This window comes from Dryas octopetala, chromosome 5 (genome assembly GCF_963921425.1).
Source record: "Dryas octopetala chromosome 5, drDryOcto1.1, whole genome shotgun sequence".
Taxonomy (NCBI): Eukaryota; Viridiplantae; Streptophyta; class Magnoliopsida; order Rosales; family Rosaceae; genus Dryas; species Dryas octopetala.
Genome location: NC_141370.1, coordinates 9,326,980 through 9,338,595, shown reverse-complemented (window position 1 = coordinate 9,338,595; position 11,616 = coordinate 9,326,980). Strand labels below are relative to the sequence as shown.

The window sequence follows — 11,616 nt, the reverse complement described above, 5'->3', positions numbered from 1 at the left end:
TTTTGTAATTTTGTGTTTGGGGGGGTCCACGGGATTCTTTTGAAATGAGACATATTCTCTGGTGTCACCATTAAATGTACATCTTAGAAATATTATTATTACACATTGTACATAAATTGTTACAAACCTGCTGGTATTTTTATTCCATGTTTTTTGTATTTTTATTTCCCTTTAAGCTTAATTTCTATGTTGGACAGTTGGACTATGTTATTGCCAGCTCTTTTTTCTATTAGCTTTTACCACCAAAATTTGTGTGGAACTATTCTTATCATATGAACAAACATAACATGTGTTTAACTTTTTTAATGATATATATTTTTCTGTTAAACACATGTTATTTTCTTATTGAATTGTTCTATCATTCAACACTGTGATGTAGCATAAACAGTGTTAGTGGAAGCATAACAGTCTTACTGTGAGTGAGACTACTCCACGTGGAAATGATATATAATAAATTAAGACTAAAATGTATTTTTTAGTTTTTCTCAATTTGCAATTCGGTCTATAATTTTTGTTCTCATTTCCATTCTTATAGCTTTATTATCTTACTACTTTTGGTTCAAAGTGTGAAATGAGTTCATTTCCGTCTATTGTGGTTATCATTTGTATCTTATTATTTCACTTTATTATCATTTTTGTCTATGTAGCTTCATTTTATACATTTCTTTCTGGTAATTTCTTCTTGTTACCACAAAAATAGACTAAAATGAACTCAATTAATTAACAATTTTGATCAAAATTGGTAACGAAATAAAAGTACAAGTGAGACGAAAATAACAAAAAAAGAAAACAAAAATCTAAAGTGAAATTCTGAGCAAAATATAGGGACATTAGTATCTTTTGGCCAAAAAATGAAAAGATACCCAGATGCGAAATTTGTTTATAATATTCTCTCTTGGCCTTTTCCTTATCTCTTGGGTGGGATACATGAACCATCGTCATGGCCATAATATACGATACATCACTCTCTGCCTTTGGCCTCTGTCGTATCTTTTGCTTACTGTGACAAAATCCCTATCAAACTGACCAAAACGCCACAGCATTCAAGCAGTGAAAGCGAAGCAGTTGAAGGCCATTTTGGTGATAGTGAATTTAAATTTTTCTGTCAATTTGGCTTTTGCCCAGAACCTACTACGCCTGCATATCCGTACCTTAGCCACGCCTGCATATCCGTACTCAGTGGTTTGTTACCTAAATTCTAGAATTGATAGGCCAATGTAATTGAATAGGTTTCAACAGCGTGTAATGGGAGAATGCATAGAATATTATTTCATTGTAGGTCAGTCAACTAGGGCCAACAGGCCTATAGAGAATCCGATGCTCTAGGTATGATTTTTTTTTTCCTCTTTTTGTTTTCATCTACATGTGTAATAAAGGCAACATTCATGCCTATTACTATACTTCATGTTGCTACTTAAATTCACTAACTTTTACTAAAAATAGTTCAAAAAACTACTTGTAGTGGCTTTAAAGTTTAAAGTATATGATATGAGCCCTATATTTCTCTATTAAATAACTCTTTTATAACCAAATAATTTTTAATTTAGTTGATTTTTTAAAAAGATGATTTTTAAAAAATTATCTAAAAAAATGATAAATTTATACTATAAAAGAACATAATTTTAATTTATTTTAGTACGTATGAAATCAGCACACACGAATTAATAGAGGATTGAACTCCTTTCAAATAAAAAACACTATGTTAAAGTTAAAATGCCATGTCTCATGGGATTCTCGTTGCTCCAACAGACATTGTATTCTTATCATCAAACTTTACCATGCTATCTCATATATGTATATTTGTCATGTCCAAAAGCCAGTGATATTTAGGGTGATCACTCCATTATTTAATTAATGAGGCTCATACTAACTATTATATTTAGGGCCGATATAAGTGTTAAATACATAAAATAATATTTGTTCTATATATTTGCCATATCTATTGGATTTACAAAATGTCATCTAATTTAACAAAGTACACTTTTGATTTCTAAATTTGCTATTGGAGATGCTCTAAATGAATTTTTACATATATACTTGTCAAATAAGGAGTTCTCTAGTTTACAATAATGCAATTGCTCGTTAGACTTTAGACATTGTAGTTATCCTATGCATAGGTTACTAGGTTTTGACAAATGTTTTGGTGAAGGATATAGTACATGCATTAATTGGTTTAAGTAGTCTATGCATGTGAGTGTAAATAAGGAATTGATTACTTTCTGTAAGGAGTATGTCTTATGTGATTTTCTGTCATTTAGTTCAAGGAATCTTTAGCTAGATCCCAATATAACAATGGAATTGAGTTTCTAATTTTATTTAAACGAGTCATATGAGTTAGATCATGCACATAGAATGATATCAGGGCCGGGTTTGATCTAATGAAAAGGAACCTTGTGGTGTTGACCTACAGAAGCTGCTTATAAGCTATTTGCCTAGATCCGATCATATTACCATGAATTTGACCTTTGTTTCCCACAAACTACACTAAACTATTGGATCAAATTTAATTAATTAAGACCTAACAATCAATTTTTATTTTGGTAAATAGAAATGATGGACATAACTATCCAAACTGTTCTTTAATCACCGCCCCAATGTCTTTTGGTTTTTTTGCTAGGAGATGAGGAAGATGGGGATCGATACATCTAAAAGACATCTTCATGCTCAACTTAGTGTTTCGTAGGAAATTTTTAAAGGAATTCAATAGGTGAGGCCACATATTGTCAAGTCTCTACACGTTAGTACGTTTTTGATGGGAGATTTAAACTTGGTCTCTGGAAAAATCATTTGATCGGCTTAGGCAGCTGAAGGGGTTGACATTCTTTCCATTTTTGCCATACTATGGTGCTATATATATGTTCTAGATCGTGCTTAGGATATGCACTCCTAGTGACGTGGAGATAATAAAGAGTATAATCCATCATAATTCGACCAAAAAAAACAAAAAAAGAGTATAATCATGATATAAGGATAATTCTATCTATAACAAGAAAACATTTTATCGATAATTTTTTTCACATCTATATAGTTGCATGGTCTCCGGATGGCTATTGATTCTCACATCTATCAGAGTGGAGAGTGATGCTTCGGGGGTGGTGGTAGAACTTAACCGTATGCATGGAGGATTGTTTTGATTCGGATGGGTATAGTTGGTGGAGGAGATGAGATCACTCATGGTTTCTTTCACTAAAATCTCTTTTGTTTTTGTACCTCGGAATTGTAATTGTGTTGCACACCACTTAGCTAGTTATGGTTTGGGTTGTGATCAACCTCTTTTTTGGATGGAAAATGGACCACTAAGGCTCTCATCCTACCTCTAAGATGATGTAACTCTTTCGTTGAAGTCGATGGAATAAATTTAGGCTTTATGCCGTTGATAGAAAAAAAAAAAAATTGGTTGATCACCATATTTAATTTCTCTATTTTCTCATGTATTCTGTGTTGTTGATAAAAAGCACTATGAAAATCTAATAGTTATTTCTTTTTATTTTTTCTCCATGCTCTTTACACTATAAAATATATATTTATATACCCAGTAGAAAAATCCTCTTAACGGACACGAAGGCTAGTTAAAATAATGAGCAAACCATAAGGATCAAACATACAATTTGTCCTAGGAATTATCATGGCTTTGTTTAGGGGCCTTTTTATGCTCGATTAATATCCCAAGTGTTACGGCTGCTGAGGTTTAGCGGTCATTAAAGCCATTATTATTAGGTTTGCTTGGTTGCATGACTAGCATCATGTGTGGACTGCGCGGTTAGAAACCGACTCCTACTCTTGTTCTACATTTTTTGCGTGCTTCTTATTTGGTCCCTTGGAAACTGCAAGTGGAATTAATGGCAAAATTAGGGAAACCAGCTAATTATCATACTACTATTTCTTTTTTGAAGTGGTGGAACCGGATAAATTTTTTCATTATGTAACGGTCATATATATGTAATTTCTCTCTCACAATATACATATGAATTATATTATATAAAAGTAAGCTCCTCATACAAACATATGAAACTTTAGCTCCTACTTTCTGTTTTGGTGAGAATCAGACTCCTACTTTTAATTATTGCTTTCTAGGATTTGTTGGGTTATATGCCAAATTATCATATATTTCATAGCTTATTTTATTGGAGTTTTCATATTTTTTATTCTTTTAATTAATGTATTCTTCCTTCCGAATAAAATATATATATATATATTCTTCCTAGATCATTTCGTCGAGGTTGTCTTAAAAAGAAAAAAATAACAAAAAAAGTCCATTTATTTTTAACAAGATGTCTTTCTAGGTCCTTGAGATCACAATTTAATTTTTTTTTAATTTAATTCAAATAGATCATAATGTTCATACATATAAAAACTTTATTTTGTATATTTTGAGAAGTGGATACATTCATAAACTTATATTAAGCAAAAACCTATTTATAGCAAGAATGAACTTTTCGAACCATTAGAAGCCCTGAATGATTATGAGATATATAGAACAACATACGCAATACACATTTTCTTGCGTCCAACCTCCCACGTACAAAAGAAGTACGTTTTGGTCCTGAGCTAGCTAGAGTTGTACATGCAATAACAGTTTAAATGAAGTTTAGGGAAGCTTGTTGATATGAACTGCTAATTTTTGTTGTCTCAAGCAGTGCTTCAGGTTGGTGCTAGCTGGTAAAGTAATACATGCCAGATTCATTGAATTGATAGCCATATGGTACCTGAAACACGTGATCTGGATTGGTAACGTTACAATGCTTGAAATCTCTCTCTTGAACTTGAGCCAAGTCGGTCTTTCCATTTTTATTTTTGAACTCTGTGAAAAAAAAAAATCATAAATGAACTAACTAATATGCATTAGGATCCTACAAAGACATCGAAATTATCAAATAATAGTTTGTAGAAGAAAAAATTGAAGATTAAGAAAAGTAAAATGAATATGCAAGTCATACAACTCGTATCTTTGTTTTTTTTTTTTTTTTCCTTTGGTAATTGCAACTAATTTATTTACTTATAACCAAAGAAGTTTAAGGTTTACCAAGTACATCCTTAACAAAAAATTTATGTCGTGACGCCCATTTGTGGTAGATGTCCATGGTCCAGATTTTCGAAGGTACAGTCCAGCCAAATTCGTCTCCTACTACATATAGTTTTTGAGCTTCAAGCGTAGGCAGCAATACTGCTGCTGTTGCCACAACTATAACAAAAATTGCCACTTTCATTATATTTCCCGTGTTGATCGAAAAATTTGTTAGTGAAACTTTGAAATGCGCTTTCATAATATTTATAGGATAATATTTGTAGTTTACATATTAATTATACTATAGAAGGGGACCCTTTAGAATATTTTAGAATTAATATTATTAGAAGAGAAACCTTTCTAATTTCAGTAGGTTATCACTTTTTTTTTTTTTTTAAAAATGACTCTCGTCCTTTAGTTAATTGAAAGATTCCTTTTTAAATTTTTAATGCGTCTCAGATAATCTTGATGACTGAATTCACTGAATATTGCTCCTTATACTTGTAATTTTGTTACACACCAATTAGCTAGTTTTAATTTGGGTCGACCTAAACCCTTGGCGGGCCACTATAACTTTCATTTGACCTCCAAAATTTTGTTATTGTTTGGTTAAAGTTTATTGAATAAAGTGAACACAATACCTTTGATAAAAAAAATGTCCTGAATATTGCTTGGCAACAAATCTGGCATCAACTTGATTGAATTAAATTGATTCATAGCAAGCTCTCTTTTACATTTTCAAGCCTAATACGTTCCCTTGGTCCATTTGATCTAAATGGAGGCACTCTCTATTTTGTAAAACGTGGTTCAAGGCGGGTTAAATCTTTAAGGATAAGACAAAAATTTATTTGTTAGGGGCGTATCAATGAAATCCCTATGCTTTGTGATTTACTGTATTCGAATTTAACCTTTTCATTCGGGAATATTTCTTTTATAGTCGAACTAAATTTTTGGTATTAAATTAAGATTGAATACCAAATGGCAATAATTTTTCATCAAAAAAGCAAGAGACTGATTTGTTTTTAAATTAGGTACTAACATGGATCAAAACCCTTTTTGGATTAAGTCGTAAATATGGTTCGACGTGGTGATTTTTCTTACCACCAATTGATCGGCAGTTTAACCAAGCGATCGGCGGTCTACTAATCGCTTCGTTGTGTTTTTTTTTTGGTTCCGTATATGCCTATGATTGTCCCATGTATAGTCACATACATAGAGTTTGTAGTTTGGGGTTCATACATGTTAAAGGTTTTAGTTTTAGGCCTCATAACCTAAGCTTACAACTTAGAGAATAAACACTAAAAGTTAAGTCTTAATTAAATGGCCAAAGTGCATTTTTGGTCTATGCATGTACTTTAACGAAGGTTCCACTTTGATCCCGTTCTTTTAATTTTAGAAATTTTAGTCTCATACTTTTATTATGTTTATAATTGGGTCCAAATCATTAATTAGGTTTAAATTGTTGGCGGACATATGTCATAGCATACATATTTTGGAAATTTTAAATAACCTATGAGTGGAACTCATTTAACCGAGTAACGTTGTTCAATCACATTTGGACACATGTCTTTTTTTTATAAATTATTTAAGTTTTTGTTTTTTTCTTTCTTTTTTAATTATTTTATTTAACTTTTTAAATTGTTTATTTAGACAGTATTAATCATGAAATGTCTTAAATATTCATTCATATGCGTTGTCACGTCATATTTTTGTTTAAAAAATAAATTGAGTTAACAGTTTGGACTTAATAATTGCAAATATAATGAAAGTACTAGACTGAAATTGCCAAAATTGAAAGAACATGGACCAAAGTAGAAACTTCATTAAAGTACTTGGACCACAAATGTATTTTGGCCTAATTAAATCATAATACAACACTGAAAAAGAAAACAACTAATGAAATAAGTTGTGATTGTAACACAGTAAAACCATTCTCACAGTTGAGTTTGTAAAAGAAAACCTAGTTGAAGAGATCAAGTTTTTTTGACTATGATTAGCCCAACTATTGTAGAGTCCCAAAAGAAACCTAGTTGAAGAGATCACGTTTTTGTTAGTACACAAGGTCTTTCAACAATTCACTTTCAATCCGAAAATTGTATTTATAGTTGCTCACTCCCTAACTCATTTTAGGTTCAATGAGTTCATTATGAGTATGTGGTTAGATAGTAGCCTAGGGTGGCTCATGTCTTATATTAAGAATGATAAGTCTTAATGATTCTCATACTTTGAGTTTTTCTAAAAGTTTTCAAGAACTTTTAAGTATTTACATTTATTTTTTTTATTAAGAAAGGAGAATAGTACAACTATATGCACACCCCTAAAATAAGGAAAGGAAAAGAGAAAGGAAAAGAGAAAGAGAAAGAGAAAGAGAAAGAGAAAGAGGAAGTAGAGAAGAACGTCGGAAACTCACCTGCAGTGGAAACCACCATTGGTTGCAAGGGTGGCGATAGTAAGGCAGGGGCTTGGATCGGGCCTTGGTGGGTCGTCCAAATTTTTTTTTAGTCATATTTGTTCTTTATTGTCTTTCAGTATTAGGTTAAATTTGTAAATTCACAAATTATAAAAAAAGAGTGCTGCTATTTGCACACTTTTTTCTCTATTTTTATGCTAACACACCCCATATCCTCTTCTAAAATTTGGAATTTCTTTTTGCACACCCCTTTCATTATCAAAATATCCCTCTTCTAAAACACACCCACCCTACCTTTCTCTTTCCTTCTCTCTCTTCCCTTCCTTTCTTTCTGGCTTTTCAACCCAGCCACATCCTTACATAAAAAAAAAAAATAAAAATTTAACACCCACAGTAGCCGACCCACCCTACACACAACCGCCTATGTGGTCGGATTCGTCACCAGCGAACCTCCTCCTCCCTTTCCATCTCTCTTTCTCTTTCTCTTCATTTTCTTTGTGTTTTTCTTTCCCTTTCTCTTTTTCTCTTCTCTCTGACTCACCCAGCCCCCTGGCTGGACGAAAAGGGAAGTCGGCGAGGTTGACAGAAGCTTCTGATCTGGAGGCCGGTGGTGGGTTGCGGGGGGAAGGGAAGAAGGAGAAGGTGACGGGGGGAGGAAGGAAGAGGGTACGTGGGTCGGTCTGGCTGGGTTGGTGGGTCTGGGAGGGCGCAGGGGAAGGGGAAGGGGAAGGGGAAGGAGAAGGAGGAAGGAGGAGGAAGGAAGAAAGAGGAAGGGTGGGTCGGGCTAGTTGGTTAAGGAGAAAGAGGTGTGTTTGCAGAGAAAGGCTGAAAAGGAAAGATAAGAGAAGGAATGAGAGAGAAAGGGGGTGTGTATGTCTTTTCACTTTGGTTTTTTTTTTTTTTTTTAAGTGGGGTGTGCAAAAAGAAAAAAATAGTGTAAAAATAACGGCACTCTAAAAAAAAGATGTGAGGTAAGAAAAGTGAGGGTGTGCTTATAAGGAGAATAAGTTGAGGGCATGTTTGTAATTTAACTTTATTCCCTTTTAAAGAGAGTAATTTTGGAGGTTTACAACGGTCGTGCTTCACCCGCTAAAAACGACGAGAGCCCAAAGCCACAGGAACCCAAGCTATCCCAACCCAAACCAGCCAGCCATGGCGTGCTCGATGACTCTCTCTTCCTCTTTTCTACTCCCAACCCAAACCACCCTCGTTCGGTTCCGAAGAAGCCCCAGAAGAAAGCTCTTCACCTCCTCCACACAAAGACCACTCTCAGTCTCACTCTCAGTCTCAGCTTCCTCTTCAACTCTGCAAGCTCTGATTTTTGACTGCGACGGCGTAATCCTCGAGTCCGAGCACTTGCACCGCCAAGCTTACAACGACGCCTTCGCTCACTTCAATGTCCGTTGCTCTCCCTCCGACCCGAATCCCCTCAATTGGGCCCCCGACTTCTACGACCAGCTCCAGAACCAAATCGGCGGTGGCAAGCCCAAAATGCGATGGTCCCTCTCTCTCTCTCTCTCTCTCTCTCTCTCTCCCTCCCTCTCTCTGTTTCTATGTTTTGCTTATTTTTCTAAAAAAAAAAATTTACAGTGTTATTAAATTGGGGTTTTGGATTGTTAAGGTACTTCAAGGAGCACGGGTGGCCGTCGTCCACAATCTTTGAAAAGCCTCCGGAAGACGATGAAGACCGGGCCAAGATCATTGATACACTTCAGGTTTTACTTTAGGTTGTTTGGTTTCTGAGAAAATCAAAGAAAATTTTATCTTCTTGCAAATTGATTATTTGAATGTCAGCTCTTTTTGCCGTTTTGCTCCCCCATCCTACTTTTTTTTTTTTTTTAAAGTTTCTATAATCTCGGCGTAGCTATTTGGCTTAAACTAGTTAGAAATTTTGCAGCTCATTTAGAAACTCCTTAAATCACTGTCACTGCATTGAGATTTTGCAGTTTGCATTTCCAACTTTTGGGCATAGATTTTTTGAATGCGGTGCACTTTATGTTGATCCTTTTGTGATCTTGTAGGATTGGAAAACTGAAAGGTACAAAGAAATTATCAAATCTGGAACTGTAAGCAGACATTTATACTTGCTGCATTTTGATTTTCTTGTTGATTGATTTTTATTTCTTTTTGGTGAAATTTTTATCAGTTATGTTGAATAAATAATTCTTAGCTATTTAGACTGGTTTCTTTTTTGAACCAGGTGGAACCAAGACCCGGAGTTTTAAGATTAATGGACGAGGCCAAGGCTGCTGTAAGATAATATTTACCATTGAATATAAAATTTCTTGTCATGGTAGTTTAAATCCACTTATTTATATGCATTCCCTTCACAATTCAGTTTTAAGAGCGTCTCTTTACATTTGATGAATTGGTTTCCATATAATTACTCTCTTCTCTGTATGATTTACTTCCTCTTCCACTGTTGTTAGCATCTGTTCTGTTGCATAAGGGAGTTTTTATTTTCTCTTATTTTTTTTACTTTTTTTTTTTTAAGCTTGCGAGAGTGATTCTCTCTCTCATCGTTGTAGGGGAAAAAGCTTGCTGTTTGCTCTGCAGCAACTAAAAGTTCAGTTATTCTATGTCTTGAAAGCCTTATTGGAATTGTAAGCCTTTTCTCTAACATTATTATTACTGTTAGAACTAGTTTTTACTTTTTACTACTTTGTTTTGACAATGTGTGTTCATCAATTGTACCTTCCTTATTTCAGGAGTGCTTTCACGGTCTTGATTGCTTCCTTGCTGGTATGTTGACTACTTTTAAACTGCCATATCTTTTTACAATTTGTTTTGGTTAAATCTTTTGTGAGACACATGTTATGACTTATGACACTATCTTTATCTGCTTCTGCCATGTGCATAGGAACAGTCAATTACGCATCCATCACTTGGATTAATTTCAGTCCATCCTATGTATGATAATTTATGTTGCATTGATGTCCAAGAGATTCTTTGAGTCCCGTTTGTTTATGGCTAAGTTTAGCTGCAGATCATTTCTTGGCCTCCAATTCTTAGGGTCATTGTATTGGTCCTTGCATTTGTTTCAGTAATATTAAGTCTTTCTGGTTGATCTAATCAGATTGAGCCGATTTGTTTGAATTGTTTTCTTCTTTTATAAAAAATTAGACCTTTACAGTCAATATTTCCTGTGATTTTGTTTGCAGGTGATGATGTGAAGGAAAAAAAGCCTGACCCTTCAATTTATCGTACAGCTGCCAAGGTAGTTAATCTAACATCCTAAATTTGAAACTTCCAAATGTGAATACCCACAACTTCTTCCTTCAGTGGGAATTTATAATTCTCAAAACTGTAACTTTTTATGTCTTACAGAGACTTGGCATCTCAGAGAAAGATTGTTTGGTCGTGGAGGACAGTGTTATTGGGCTACAGGTATATCTTGTTTTAGAACTAATCTGTTACTTCATTTATATTCTTAAGTGTTGTATTTTAAGAGCAGGATTGAATCACTGGAAAACATGGAACAAGGTTTCATAAATCAACTTGGCATTTTTAAATAACAGTAAGAATTACTAATGCAAAGAATATGGAGAGTTTACCAGAGTTAAAATTGTACGACGATAAGTTCTCTCTTTTTTGTCATCGCCCATTAAATTTCTCTCTTTTTTTATTATGGGAACTAAAATTCGTCCCTGTAGGCGGCAACAAAAGCTGGAATGTCATGTGTGATTACCTACACATCTTCAACAGCTGACCAGGTGAGACCTCTGTAGCCATCTTAGTTGAAGAATTTCATGAAGATGATTTACAATAGCTGGAAAATGGCAGTCAGATAATGCAGTATGAGATATTGAGCTGTTTTTTCCTTCATTTAATTTAGGATTTTAAAGATGCAATAGCAATTTATCCTGACTTGAGTAATATAAGGTATGGTAACCATTTTCTTCTTTTGCGTATACATTCTTTTTTGTTACACCAATTGACATACTTAATATGGTTCGTGCGATCCTTGCAGACTGAAAGACTTGGAATTCTTACTTCAAAATGTTGTCATTTCCAATTAGGAAATTCCATTTCTTGAATTCGATCAATTCGCTGAGCAGACACTGTCTTTTGTTAAATTTTTCATTGGCAAATGGCTCTACATAATGCATTCATTATTTTGTACAGTTGTAAAATAATGAACTTTATTGATTTTATTTCGTGGTTCTCCTTGTATATTATTTAGATAATCCTATGTTTCGTA

General features: G+C 34.0%; 1 protein-coding gene across 1 annotated transcript; it reads left to right on the top strand.

Moving 5' to 3' along the window:
• The first annotated feature begins 8,457 nt into the window (after nt 1–8,457).
• LOC147284074 (Haloacid dehalogenase-like hydrolase (HAD) superfamily protein) lies at nt 8,458–11,588 on the top strand. The gene is made up of 11 exons (XM_086245910.1): nt 8,458–8,914; nt 9,037–9,130; nt 9,437–9,481; nt 9,616–9,666; nt 9,944–10,018; nt 10,124–10,157; nt 10,577–10,632; nt 10,743–10,802; nt 11,069–11,128; nt 11,251–11,297; nt 11,386–11,588. Exons 1-11 carry the CDS (start codon nt 8,568–8,570, stop codon nt 11,432–11,434), a joined length of 918 nt encoding a protein of 305 aa, XP_086102036.1. The 5' UTR covers nt 8,458–8,567; the 3' UTR covers nt 11,435–11,588.
• Nucleotides 11,589–11,616: the final 28 nt, after the last annotated feature.

Coding starts and splice junctions, on each gene's coding strand:
- LOC147284074 (XM_086245910.1), top strand. CDS start 8,568: ATGGCGTGCTCGATGACTCTCTCTTCCTCTTTTCTACTCCCAACCCAA. Junction 8,915..9,036: donor GGCAAGCCCAAAATGCGATG/GTCCCTCTCTCT, acceptor TGGATTGTTAAG/GTACTTCAAGGAGCACGGGT. Junction 10,019..10,123: donor TTGAAAGCCTTATTGGAATT/GTAAGCCTTTTC, acceptor TCCTTATTTCAG/GAGTGCTTTCACGGTCTTGA.